We start from the raw sequence: 14,440 nt of genomic DNA on the forward strand, positions 1-14,440 counted from the left end.
GACAATTAATGATGTTAAGATCATGCAGTCTTACATGTGGGGTCGGAAGGGAGAAATAGTCTGATTGTAATGTGACACAACAGAAATAAGTATTGTTTTTACGTGAAGATGTCAATAAATAACTGAATCCAATAAGTGAAACGTGACCACAATTATCTAAATAGGCACTTGCTGTTGTTTGTTATGGAATCAAAAGCATGTGTCAATAATCTGCAGTGATATGAAAAACAATCCACACTAAAGAGTGATTGGATCTTTGTATCACATGGTCCTTATCAGCAACAAGAATTTGCTTAGTTGTAATGAAGATGGATCTGTTGACAGGCAAGCATTGAGCATTTTAAAACGGATGAAAAGTGCAATGACTGGAATCATAACAGCTAATGAGCTTGTATGGGAACATCCCCCATGACAACTAAACAAACTTGATGAAGATTGAGTAATACGGCTGCCAGAGATAGTTAATTGAGATAGTTTTGTCAAACTATTTCTTAGGGCAGGAAGGAACTCTCACGTTTATCTACGGTAATAGTCAAGTCATGTGGCTACAAGGACGCAGTCAGCAGGTCACTTCTACCAACGCCTCGCTTCATTCTATGTGATCATTATAAGTTTCATATCAGGATTATTGTGTGTTTTTTAAACTTTTCTCGAACAAACCTTGGTCACCATTTGTTGTTTTAAAATCTTTTCTACTAAATAAAGTGACTGAGTTAGTATGGAAACACTCTGAAGACACTCTGAAATGTGTGTTGTCTAACCTTTAGCTATGAAGAGTGTGTGACAGATGGACAGACATACAAAACACAGTTTTACATCTATTGCGAGACATCAAAAACGTTTTTTACAGGACATATGTATAAAACCTTGGACCTTGTGTGGCTTTATGTTATTGAACGGTATTGATAACAGTGTTGATTAAGGTAAGAGAACACACACATACTTGATGGTTTAATTAACTGCTCATTGTGAGTGAACATAAAAAATAAAGGTGCGAAGCTGCATCTTTCTTTGGAAAACACTCAGTGCACCATATCAATCGAAAACATATTGCTACATTGAGGTGAAAACATCATACTTTGGTGCATTTTATTCTTCTACTCATGGAAAGTATTTTCCATGAGTCCTATTCTGCATGGAAATAAACATTTAAATTTATTTGTTTTTTGGATAAATTGTTCCTTCAAACTCTTGAGACACTGAAATAAAAAAGAGTAGAGAGAACATGAAAAACATACATATACGGAGAGTTACACTGTTACATCCAGTGCTAAAGTCTAAGTCAAAGTTCAAGATATGCAACCTTGACGCCTAAATTTAGTTCAGTATGTTGCCAAGCAATCTCTTTTCTCTCCATTCTGATACTGATCCATCTGCCATCTTCACAACGCAGCACAGAATGTCTTCACCGAGGCCTCAATCACATGTTTTAAAGTCTGTCCTGAGTTTGATCACAAAAGAAGACCCCTGCAATAAAATAAGAGTTTAGATTAGGAGGCAAAGAGACACAGCTGGATGTTAAGATAAAACTAAAACTAGGGAGAAGGGTCTAGCTGCAGAGCTCCAGGCTCGGGCCCACTTGCCCGTCAAACCATTTCCAGTTCCGAGCTTAAAGAACGGCTGAAATTGTGCAGCCGGAGACGATCTTCAAGATACGATATCATGCGTTCATTAGTTTGGATAACCCACACAACCTCGAGCAATAACAACAAGGTAAACAATACTACCTTAAAGCTAGGGTTGGTAATCTTCTTCAAAAACATTTTTGTTATATATTTTGATATTCTCATTACATCCCGATAGAAATCAATAAATCAAATGCTCTGATGAAAAAAGGGAAATAAAATCACGTCAGTAATTTAATTTGGGCCGAATGAAATGATTGGACGCGTTACCTGCCCGTCTGTCTAATCCCCCGCCTGCGTGCACACTGCCTGTGCACGAGTCTTCCACAAGCTGCTAGCTTGACAGCTGTGAGAACTAACAATAGCGATGTTACGATTATTATGATATGGTTACGATCGTTATGATCATTTTTGGGGAGTGGCTTTGGAGGGAGGCCTTAAGGGCCGGGTAGTTTTGCTGACTTGGCGACTTTCTCGCTAGATTAAGCAACTTTTGAGCTGGTGCTGCTAGCTACTTTCATTGGAGAAGAGTTGGTAACACTGGGCTGGGTTTTTCGGTTGGATCATTTTGAAAATCTAGCGTACTCTTGCTAGTTTCTTAAGATTACCAACCCTAGATTAAATATGTTGAAATAACTGTAACTAAAGTTAGGTTATGTAACATTAAGCTCCAAAAAACTTGCAACAACCTTAACGTTGAACGCTAAAATGATTAGGCTACATTAAGCTTTTTGTTCCCCTGTTGTTGTCCTAACGTTAACGTTAGTTTGCTAATGACATTAGCTCAGCTAAATAACATTACTGAACGCATAAATTACTGTTGTAGTGTAATATCAAGGTTTTCTTTACTTTGGTGTTATTGCTGTAGGTTTTGTGGTATGGGCGTAATGCAATGGACAAAATAAGTACTTAAGTAAAAGTATAAATACTGCAGTAAAAAAACAAGTAAAAGTCCTGAATTCAAAATGTTACTTAAGTAAAAGTACAGAAGTATCTTAAGCAATTCATCAATGTATTTGAGATGCTTTGTATTCTACTATACTAGGCTACTGCTTCATATAAAATAAGCATATTATAGTGTTTTTATATTTAAAAAGTAGCGAGTAACTTTATATGTCAGATAAATGAAGTGGAGTAAAAAGTACAATATTTACCTCTGAAATATAGTGGAGTAGAAATGTAAAGTTCGAAATACTCAAAGTAAGTATGTCAAAATTATACTCAAGTAAATGTACTTTCATGTTCCATTCCATCACTGTACGAACGTGATATAATGTGTTAAATATATGCTCAGTAGGCTACTTTATTTCCAAACAATAAGCGCTATAAAACAATACACTGCACAATATAATACAGTGGACTGTAAACGTAATTTATTGATTTTCTAACATGGGTCCTGGCGATGGAGATGGGTCCCACCAACGGAGGTGCCCATGCCTGGAGCTCTGCAGCGGGACACTATTGAATCTAGGTTTAGAAGACAATTCACTCACAAAGAGATGTACCTAGATCAGCGCAAACCATGCCTGACCAAAGATAAAGTCTATGGGACTGAACTTGCCTTAGGAGCTAAGAGAATTGACATTCTTATGTGGAAATTCAAAACTTACTCACAGAGACTCAACAACTGAAACATTTTACAGAAAAGAGGGTTGTAGTTTAATTTAATAAGCAGAAAATGTTGTTTCTTGTCATTGTATAAAAAGAGTTAACATGGTGTTAAAGCAAACAAAAACAAATGAGCGACAATTTCATCACTATGTTTCCAGCCGCGACGACAGCAAAATGAATGAAGTCCTATTCTGGCAGGACGTTACAGACATCAAGGAGAATCAAAAAGACGTTCATGTTTCTTTCTTGTAAGCTGTTGATTTGGTCTTTCTTTCTCTTTTTTTTTGAAGGCCGATTGACTTCCATATAGCCAAGACCCTAGCACTGCCTGAGAATTTCCCAAGCTGAGCCAATTTAGCTCGAGCCGACTAAATTAGATAACCCCCTTGGTTTTCCTTTTGTGAGTAAATTGATATGAACTTTGGTGCTAAATTAAAAAGGAAAATCCAAAGTGATGAAAGTGCTGCACATTCCTAAAGGTGTGGCTTTTGTAGAGATCACTAGAGAGGAGAGTTGCTGTGCAGAGATGCCAGAGAGAGGCAGAGACAGAGTGCACTCATGAAACTAACACTAAAACACTAAAGGAGTCAGTTGCTTTTACTTACACAGATACCACAGCACTCAATCACTGCAGAGCTTACTTCTTCTTCCCGCCTAATGACATATTTTCAGTTTTTTTCTTCTGTGCCTCATTGAACAAAAGACACACCTTTATGTTAGCAAGTGGTTTAATATGTGCGTGCGTGTGTGTAACCCCACCCATGAAACACAAATTTCATAACTGATAATTGGTAGCTTCAGGTGAAATGCTTCGATAACGCTGTGTAGATTTATTTGGTTTTGTTCTCTACATCCCTTCCTCTCACAGTAGGAGTATTTCATAGTTTTAACCCCTTACACTCTGCTTACTGTCAAGACTAGCAGTGTACTTTGGTATGTACACTGCCAGCCTCGTCAATGCTACACAATGACATGTTTGAAACCATGCAGAAATGTCACTTTTGCCTGTGATCAATGCGTGTGTAAAAACAATTTACTTGATTTGACTTGCCTGCAACTGGTCAGAGCCAAGAAATAGTCTGGCACATAGCACACCATAAAATGGTGAGGCGTTGTTTTCAACCACTGGTTTTTGTACATCTATAATGTGTTAATAGCTGAGCTTTAGAGGTGTTGTTTGGTGGATTTTGTTAACACTTCACAGGGCCCCTTTTTCAGCTAAGCTAAGCTAACCAGCTGCTGGCAATAGCCTTATATCTAACAGCTGTCATCTAATCTGATTAGAAGAAATAAACCAAAATATTAAACTATTCCTTTAAATTATAATATTTCTCGAAAAGTTTTCACATTGTGAAGCTTCTCTTCCTAACTCCCCCTTCAGCTTACCCACTATGTTATAGAGTGTCAGGTGACTATCAACAGGTGATGTAGTTTGACATGTTTTGAAAACAGTATAGTATAACATAAAGATATGGGGGTTTGAACAACATTTGATTGTGATTACAGACAGACAGATAGAATACAATAGAATAGGTTCTACCTCTGTCATGGCATCATCAATCTGTTTCAGCTCCTCATAGTGGTCACGCGAGTCTCTCAAAGGCTGAACCATGATCTCTTCAATCTGACGAAAAAGCTGTTGGACGCCACAGTAAGAGCATTCATTAATAATCAGTGTGTGTCTTGGTAAAGGAACACATCTGTACACACACATTGTCCTACCTTCATGACAGTCTCAAACATTGGGATGAGGACAAACTTGATGAATCCGATCTGAGCGGTGGGTTTGGTGACTTTATCTCTGTCCATGAAGGGAGCCACAGGGAGACCCTCACACTTCTCCCTGTCACTCTAGCAAGGCACATAGGTAGAAATATAGTCATTTAGCTATTGCTCACAATCAACCACTATGTTCCTTCATCTTGATGGATTTAGATATTGGATTTCAGAGTTATGTGAATGCTTTGGTTGAGGTCACCTGCATGAAGTACTCCTCCAGCAAGCAGTCCACCCATGGCTCAGCTACCTCAGTTGGCCTCACTTCGTTGGAAATGTCACAGCACTTGATCAAAACCATCTTCAGCTGAAAACACACGCACATGTACAAACATACATACAACACAAAACACAGAATAAAGGAGCCTATACATCATCAAGACACAGACAGCATCTACTGATCACAGCACGCTCAACAGATTAAGGCCTGCTTATGTTGAGGTCTCGTATATTCAGTACAACAGCTGATGTCAAGTGGTGATGCAAAGTGATCTTGTATACATACACATGTCACATGCTCTTCATTGGCAAAATCAAAGTTGTCCACTTTTTGCCTAAAGGAGTCTAGTATCTCCCCGTGTCTGGCCATGTCGGTGGCCAGAATGAGGGTGATGATTGCCTGGAAATATAAAACCAAAAGTCAGTTTGCACGACACATTTAAGGACACATTTAAGATCAAAATTGTCTTCAGATTAACATATGTGACAAGACTATGTATGATTAAGATAAAGCTCAGCATGCTTGTCTTGAATTTACGTCCCACCTGTCGGATCTGTTTGAATGCCTCAGGATCCACATTTGCAAAAATATTGCACTCAGGAAGAGAGAGGATCTGGAAGGCCACAGCACAGTGATGGTTCTCCAGCGGAGATATGTCATTGTAGCGCACTGCCAGCTCTGTGCGGGCATTGATTTGGTACCTGGTGGGTGGATGACACGGGTGAATGGATAGATTGATAGGATATTTCAACGAAGCTTCCCTGATAAGAGAGGTCCTCGCCTGCCCAAAACTCAGACCAAAAACAACACTCTAATCTGAATCAGCCTGTTTTCATACCCGAACTCTCTTCATGCTGAACTAGTTTCACAGTCCATTGACAGCAGTGTTGTGAAGCAGATGTCAAAACATACCGGGGTCAATGGGCATCTGCAGTGCTATATCTGTTAACACACCTATAGACAGAATAGTGAGTATTACGTGTTGTTGTAGCCAGGGTGGTCCAGGTCATGACACACTGCAGCTGTCATTAGAATGCCAATATCTGTGAGAGTCACCTTGTCCTGGACAACAGTGTAAATAAAAGTTATTTAGAAATCCCAAAAAATGGAAATTCTGGAAATTCATTGAATGGTACTTGAAACTAAATACGACTTGTAAAAAATTATGCTCAATTGTTCTTATCATGAATACACACAAATATGCACCATACCTGTAGGTTGCAGAGGTTAATCATGCCATACATCATCTGACTAACGCAAAAGCAGTGGCGAAAGTTGTGGAAAGGATTATTACGGTAGTTCTCCTGAATTGCCAACTGGAAGACAAGAGAATAAATTATTCAGCCACTGACTGCAGAATGTCAAATCAAAAGTATTTCCAGCCCCGTACGATTTTAAAATGATTTTGTTATCTGTGTAAGAACGCTGATATTACTCTTAGCAACACATCTGCCTTGTAAGTAATAGCTTGTTTGGAATCTGCACCATGTGCATGGCGGTATATATATCCATGTGCTTGGTTATCCTTTACTGCTCTAACTGTACCAGCCAGCGTTTGAGTGTGATGGGGTTCATGTTGAATTCCTTCACCAGTCCCAAGTCATGGTACATATACTCCAAACAACTTAGCATCTGCAGCCACAAAGGAAGAGAAAATACATTCAGACATCAGTCACTTGGACAACATGGAATGGAAATGTCTGATTGAGTTATGGAGCGGCAGTGTCAACAAACCTCGTTATGTTCCCAGTGCCAGACATCGAATGTTGGCTTCTTGAGCGCCTCAATAGTCTCCTGAGACAGTGTGTACTGTATATGCCAAATAAACAAGTCCATCAGAACTTCAAAAGAGGCTGTAACTATTCATGAAGTTAGCTTGTTCTAATAGTATTTAAAGTAGTCGTCCCAGTGGACATACTTTGGGGTAATTGGGGACATCTCGTCTAGGAGTGACCTTCTTCCCATCGTCAAAGTTGTATTTACATGGACAGTTTACTCTGAAAGAAATCCCCAAAAGGTAATTTGACGTGATTTGGTTTCTGTTGACACCTGTAAAATGTAATGTCTAACTTCGTATTCATTTCACCTGCCACCACCTCTTGAAGTCATCTCATCTCGTAGCTTTTTCAGATCATTTTTACACTTCTCAATCTCCACCACCTTCAAGCCCTCCACTGAAACAAGATGACAGGAAATATTGCAGTTGTATCTTGATTTTTACTCACATCTCAGTATTGTATTAGAGGGGGATTTTCTGGGGGATCATTTCATTCAACTGTCTACTCTAAACTGTACCACTCACGTTCCACTCTCTTCTCCAGCATTGCTAGCCTGTTGGTGACCTCGGTCTTCAACTCGTTAATGCGAAAGGCTCTGTGGGGCAAAAGAATAGAAAATTATGAGAGGCTGAAACACGTTTCACATGGTTCATTGATCATGGCGACAAAATTAAACTGGAATGGGCCCTTCAAAATAAATGACAGAGGTGAAAGAACTTGGCTGATTAAACTAGGCTCCATAGGTTGAAGCTTGTGCTTATCATTTAAAGTTACTGGTGTCAGGTATGTGTGCGAGGTATGTGTGAAGGTGGGGAAGGGAAGGCTTCAGCCACAACATAACATGAACAACTGAGGCGTTACCTGCTGAACTGATCAGCCACCTGGGACAACACGTTCTGAAACATGTCCTCCTTCTCTGCGGACATAAATACACTCCTGATAAATCATCTTGAAAGCTACCACGTTGTCAAGATTGGTATTTTCAAGTTTATTATTACTTTCACAGTGGATGTGTTATTGATGCATGAATGTATGTGTGAAAGGAAAATAGACCTGTTGTAGCTGTACCTCCAATTTGACCAGTAGACAGAGGGACAACTTTGTACAGAGAGCTGTGAGGAAATAAGAGGATCAATTATTATTCCTAAATCTTGACATCAGTTTAACAATCTCTTTATATTATTTTTCTTTTGCAAAGATTTACAGTTGATGGAGCCATTTCAGCACAAGGTTAATTAAGTTAGCGGTTGGTTGTGGTTGGAAGTTTGAAAAAAAGGCCCTGAATTGGGGTGGGGATTAAGAAAAAGATGACATAAGTGAAATGTAAATCTGAGATTTCTATACAAATACAATATGATAATGCTGGTATGTTACTTTGAAGAGTTGGTGGGCATGGTGGGATCTATGGAGACCAAGGCTCCATCTGGGTCCATCAACATGATGGCAGTGTTCCTGCGGTGAGAGGATCAGAGGAACAGTGAGAAAAACAGAAGTGCGCTGTGTTTTATTCACTCCCCTTAATATTTCACACTGTTTCATAACTATAAAGTCTTTTGAACATTTTTATTTTTTTAAAGCAGTGCTAAACATCAGATTAGAGATGAACAGAAATGATCCACATGCATTATATAAAAGTTATTAGAAAATACACAAAACTAAATTTCTTCATTGTGTCAAGAATATATAATCTCCTCTATTACAGAGTAGAGTAGAGAATGAAAGAGGATAACTACGTATTAAAAGTTTATTTTCCTCATTAAAGTCATACAACTGAAATATAGGTGATGATGATGATCTAGCTTTAATAATGTATTATTGTCTGCTTTGATGTGCATGGCTAATGTGATATGTCTGTCTGTTAGCTGCAAGTGCTCCTTGTATGTTAGTGACTGTTTTGCTGCATAATAATCTTGTGTTTTGTGATATTTTCGTGCAGTTTCATGGGAAATTTCTAAGGTTTTCAAGTATGCCCAGAGACACAGATAAGGAGGGATGTGATGTAAATAATTAAAATAACTAATCAAAACAACAAACCTGGGAATGTTAGATGAGGAACACAGAAGCTCCTTGATGTCACATGGGCTGCAGTGCCCACTGAACACCACCTGTGAGGTAAACACATTTTGTATAAATTCAATACATAATGGTAATGATGGGATAAGGCTGTTGCATTGGATGAACTTCGTAGTATGTGTTACTTATCATCATGTCACATCATATTACAAAACCTCTTCTGCCGCGCGCAAACCCAGCACAGTGTGTCTATGGTTTTTTGGCACACCTGCGTACAAGCTGCTGCTGTGGTTTTCATATAAGGCCTCAGTGTTCGTACAGGGTGGGAAGGTTATCAAATTTCATGTGTTTTTCAGACAACAGAATCACACGGGAACGTAAAATAAGGGTCTACTCGTTTCATGGTTGAATAAGGTCAAGTCACCAGGGAGACCCATGAGGACAGCTGGAGTGTGAGTGTTCATGGAGCTGTAGAAGTTAGCCACATTCCTGAGCTTGAACCTGCCCAGTTTACAGGACATTGTACAGAGATTATAAAATGTAAAAAAAGTCTAAAAGGTTGATAGCATGGGCGCATAAACCCTGTGCAAAAACTGTGATCCTACATCTTGAAGGGAGCAGGTGCAGCAGACAAACATTCAGCCTCAGGCCGTGGGCTCGGGGCTCTTGAACAGACATGTGTCATCGGCAGCTCTCTGCTTGAAGCACTCTACATCGCCAGATCTGAGCATGTTTGGAACGCTGCATCTCAAGCATCAAACCATTTCTCACGACTGTTTGAATGGTCACTAAGCTGTTGCTCCACTGTCGTTATGACACAAAAATGAAATTGCATGAGACATTTTTTTTCTTTTATGCTAGCCCTTAGCTTAATTGCTGCTTCAAAAAAAATAAGGATGAAATTGATAAAAATCCATATTTTCAATCATATACAACAGAGCTGAAAGCTGGCAGAAATGAATGTTGGTGTGTAAGCCGTTAACAACAGGTGTTTGCTTCTGTCAGTAACACCGGTAAGGCCACATGCTCTGCATCATCGTCTAATCTCCTCTTCAGGAGAGGTTAGCTGCTGGGAATACTTGCTATGTGAGTCAAGATGGCAAATTAAGAAATACATTTTTAAATGCCATAATTCATGTTGTGTAGTCCCAGCCGCATGCATTTAAACATATTTTGGATTGGATTGCCGAAACAATTCATACAACATTAATTCCTCTTGATTGATTTAATTGACATTAGTTAGATACCTAATTAACCATTATTTTATGTGTATACTGTAGAAATAGTTTTGCAACAACCTCTACAGTGATATTTTAAAATCTATTTACACATACAGATTATTACATCTTTATGTGTTTCCATTAATTTCCAATCCCATAAAATATATTTGCAGGCAAAAAAAAGGATAATCTCTAAAAAGAAAAGCCTAAACATATAGTCCAAAACCAGCCCATTTCACACAGCAGAAAAATACATTTCCAAAATGGGTTTAGTCACATTATATCTATAATAAACAGGGAAAAAAAGATATTAGAAATACAGCATTTCCATCTGAATTGGACCCACCTTTTGCACTTTCCCTTCCACATCCAGGTAAATGGTTTTAGGGGTATAGGAGGAGGAGCTGGAGCCCATGTTGACCTCCCTCTCCTCTCTTACACACCTGCAAAGATTCTGGCTCAAAGACCTGATCAACAAACCTGATAAGCCAATAGAAAAACAAATAAACGGAGAACGCATATTTATTTTTAGTACTTTCATAGATACAGCTGAGTGTACAATAATACCTGATAAAAACACTAAGTCATGATGACAAAACATCAGCAACAGGGGAGCATGCTTTCTGTCAACAAATTTGAAAAAACATAATAATCAAGATTTTGCTGTTGCCAATCTCCAGTTTAATATAAATAATAAACAAATACAAAATATAGAGGAATGCAAAGACAAAACATTGCCATGGAAATGTATAAAACATGACGAATAAAATGCTCATTTGCATTTCGTTTTTTCCATAATTCACAGCCGGTTTTCACATTGCAATCAAATATTGAAACTTTTTTTTTTAATAAAAAACAATAAAACAGTTTGAGAATATCACAGTCAGATTAATTGACAAAAGCAACAGCACTCACAGTGTTAGCGATGCAGCTTCCCCTGTGGAGACTGAGGTGCTGAGGATGCAGCTGATTCACATACAGACACACAAATACACACATGCAAAGGGAGAGCTATGGGGAGGAGAGAGAGAGAGGAGGTGAGCGATGGAGAAGGCGAGGAAGGGTGTGTGTGAGGGAGCCAGAGAGGTATGGAGTACTATGAGTATAACTGGCACTCTAACTGGTTGCCAGGGTACAGTTACTATAGAGAAAAAAAGACAACCCTAATGTCTCACGTGATGCAGGGCTTTCCACCTGCGCTGGTCACACACGTCTTATCCACATGATTCACTGTATCACAAAGAAACACATAAGTATTATGGCTTTATCAAAGACTGAACAGCTATCTGATTAAAACCTAGCAAGATAATTATATTATATATTTGTTCTTTTGAAAACAGAAATTGTTAATAGCCTAAACGGCACACAGTGAACGCGCAAAACACAGATTAGTGCAGTCAGCGATACATGGAAGATGATATCTCATCATGGGGACTCACTTCTAACCGAAGGGTCCTAATTTCAAGTGAGGCTTTCCTCTTTCTCTCAGTCACCGAGTTGCATGATTATGTAATTGTACATATGTGTGAATGTGCTTTATCTTCAGTACCTCTGCCAAGAAGGTTATGTTTTTGGTTCAGTTTTTTGGTTTGTTTGTGAGCAGGATTATGAAACAACTACTGCCCTGATTTTCATGAAACTAGGTGTAAGTGTGTAGCATGAGCCAAGGAAGAACCCATTAAATGTTGGTGTGGATCAGCCTTGGTGGAGGTCTATGCTCTCTGAGTGCCCTTCTAGTTTTGTATTTATTTCAGTTTATTTTCTATGTGTGTGTGTGTGTGTGTGTGTGTTACACTCCCCAGACCACTCATCTCCTCCATTGTTGACCACTCCAGGTCCAGCAGACGGTTTTGTCAGATGAGTTCAGCAGAACACTCATGTAGGTCATGTAGAGGATACAATAACTTGTCTTATTGCATTTCATTTTATTTGATGTCATGACACTGTCTTTAGACTATCAACTTAGATATGGAAAATGTCTATGAGGAATAAAAGGAAAGACACCTCAGGATGAGCAACAGAGGAGGGATCCCTTAACAGCAATTATGGAAGAAGTATTTAGATAAGTAAAGTATTAGTACATTCATGTAAAAATGCCTGCATTCAAAATCCTACGAAGCAGAAGTACCATGAGCTAAATGTACTTAAAGTATCAGAAGGAAAACACTTATTATGCAGTAAAATGGCGCATGTAACCAAATGGCATTATATATTACAATAATAATTAATGCTGATAACACTTACGTATCAGTGTGTAAGGGGCATGTTGGTTGGCTACACTATAAAAGGTAATACCTAGCTCTCTTAAATGATATTAGTGTACTTTACTTATTTCTTACTATCCCGTTGACAGAACTCATGTAAAGTGAGTAAATTACTTGTTTTGCCAGGTTGGAACCAGGGTAAGCATTTCTTTTCTTTTCATTTAATCTTGTGAAAGCCGGTCTTATGTTAGGTAAAGCTAACCAGCTGCTCTCTTTGGCCTCATAATACCGTACAGACATGAAAGTGATATTATAATCACTATTCAACTCCTATTCTAGCTCAACAAGACAGCGAATACGTTTCCCAATATGTCATACTATTACAATGAATTAATTCATTTTGAAAAATGCGATACAGTTTAAAAAAAAGTACTTTCCCTCAGTTTTACTGTTTTTCCCCACTGGTAGACCCATAATGTGAGAGCCATGAAGACTGCTGCCTCCTTGTTTTCCTTGGGGATGATGAGTGATTTCTTTAAAGCAGGGGTCTTCAACGTTTTTCAGGCCAAGGACCCCCAAACTGATAGAGAGATGGAGCAGGGACCCCCGACTATATATATTGTATAAAATTGTGTTTTATATTAAATGGGCCTAGTACCGTGTATAAACATACCTCTTTATTGTGCATTCAATACTAAGCTATTCAAATAATACACAGGTTCATATATTCATGTTTTTATTTTAAACATGTGCAAGGTACAGTGAGCAGGGCGGCCGTGCCACTGCCATTTATAAACATACCTTGTCAACTGATACCAATGCCAATATCAACATTGTCTGTCATTTGCATGATAATCATGCATACAAGCTATTCAAAAAGACCTTTTTATTTTAAACATAAATGTGGAAACGAAAAATGAGTGATGGCCTATTAGTGCCACTGCCATGCATAAACATACCTGTTATCTTGCATACAATACTGAACTATTAAGATAATGGACAGATTCATGTTTGGGAAAAATTAAATTTAAATTGACTAATCAACCAAATATTTCGCAGACACCCTGCAGTACCATAATTTGGTATCTTGAAGTTTTTGCATTATGACAACCTCAGTTTTTAACCTTTCTGTATACCCGCAGGATTTGGATGCCATCACAGCTTGCACACAGGTTTTTGTTGGGACATTGACCGTTATACCTGAAGACAGCCAGCAGCCAGGTCCAGATATCCCGCACCTTGAACGATCCAGCATTGGTATCATACTGGAAGGTAATGTTGTCATGATAAAATTGAGAGCAACGCTAAACCTATTTTCCTTATATTTGGACTTGATAAAAGATTATTTAAAAAGTGGATTTGCCTTTGTTACATTGGCTTAAGATGTTTAGAATGGCATTTTGCTAAATTAAAAGAGAATCCTTTGAACTAATCATTCTTTGTTGTGCTTAGTTTATCTAAGGAATTATGTTTCCTTTTTCTACTGAGTAAACACAACTGTTCAGTTGAGTCAGACTCAATTGTTTTACATAAGTTGGTAACACTCAGAAGGAACAAATATATTTCACTTGATATTGTTCGGTAGGAATAACTTCACAAAATTAAGTAAATACAACTAAATGTAAGTAAACTTAACAAGTACATATAAAGTAAACATAACTTAATACTAATTGTTGTATTTACTTACCTTTTTCAAGGTAATCGGTAATCCTAGATTTATTTAAGTAGGATCAACTTTTCCAGTATAGTTTTAAACACACTGTAAACAAAAAGACAGGCATGTGAACAGAACGACAATATCAAGTAAACATTAAGTGTTATTTGAATTCTGAGCAAAATGTGACAATGAGTAAACTGTGAGAAGACGCTGGTAGGACTCTCTTCTCCTTTTCTTTTTTATCCATTGACCCAAATGAAGATCAAAGCCTGTGCTCTACAAGGGGACTACCTCTTGTTACCTACTGCAAGTCCTGACCTATGCAACAATAGTCCA

The 14,440-nt window shown here is 38.3% G+C and overlaps 1 protein-coding gene across 2 annotated transcripts; it reads right to left on the reverse strand.

Moving 5' to 3' along the window:
• Nucleotides 1-3,873: 3,873 nt before the first annotated feature.
• Nucleotides 3,874-10,658, reverse strand: pde9ac (phosphodiesterase 9ac). 2 transcript variants are annotated; one of them, XM_076100514.1, is made up of 18 exons: nucleotides 10,590-10,658; nucleotides 9,045-9,115; nucleotides 8,385-8,462; nucleotides 8,079-8,122; nucleotides 7,872-7,926; nucleotides 7,535-7,605; nucleotides 7,329-7,406; nucleotides 7,151-7,227; nucleotides 6,967-7,041; nucleotides 6,778-6,864; nucleotides 6,444-6,548; nucleotides 6,212-6,294; nucleotides 5,777-5,933; nucleotides 5,518-5,631; nucleotides 5,215-5,319; nucleotides 4,959-5,087; nucleotides 4,777-4,872; nucleotides 3,874-3,924 (listed from the first exon to the last, which is right to left on the reverse strand). In XM_076100514.1, the coding sequence occupies exons 1-18, from the start codon at nucleotides 10,656-10,658 to the stop codon at nucleotides 3,874-3,876; spliced, it is 1,545 nt and encodes a 514-aa protein (XP_075956629.1). The 2 variants fall into 2 exon arrangements, with proteins under 2 accessions (XP_075956629.1, XP_075956628.1); XM_076100513.1 differs by having other exon boundaries at nucleotides 7,151-7,229; nucleotides 7,319-7,406.
• Between the last annotated feature and the right edge of the window lie 3,782 nt (nucleotides 10,659-14,440).

Source organism: Anarhichas minor, unplaced genomic scaffold, assembly GCF_050575085.1.
Source record: "Anarhichas minor isolate MPS153535 unplaced genomic scaffold, ASM5057508v1 ptg000026l, whole genome shotgun sequence".
NCBI classification, from domain to species: Eukaryota; Metazoa; Chordata; class Actinopteri; order Perciformes; family Anarhichadidae; genus Anarhichas; species Anarhichas minor.

Coding starts and splice junctions, on each gene's coding strand:
- pde9ac (XM_076100513.1), bottom strand. CDS start 10,658: ATGGGCTCCAGCTCCTCCTCCTATACCCCTAAAACCATTTACCTGGAT. Junction 5,632..5,776: donor CATTCAAACAGATCCGACAG/GTGGGACGTAAA, acceptor TTATATTTCCAG/GCAATCATCACCCTCATTCT. Junction 3,925..4,776: donor TTGATGATGCCATGACAGAG/GTAGAACCTATT, acceptor TTGTTCAATGAG/GCACAGAAGAAAAAAACTGA.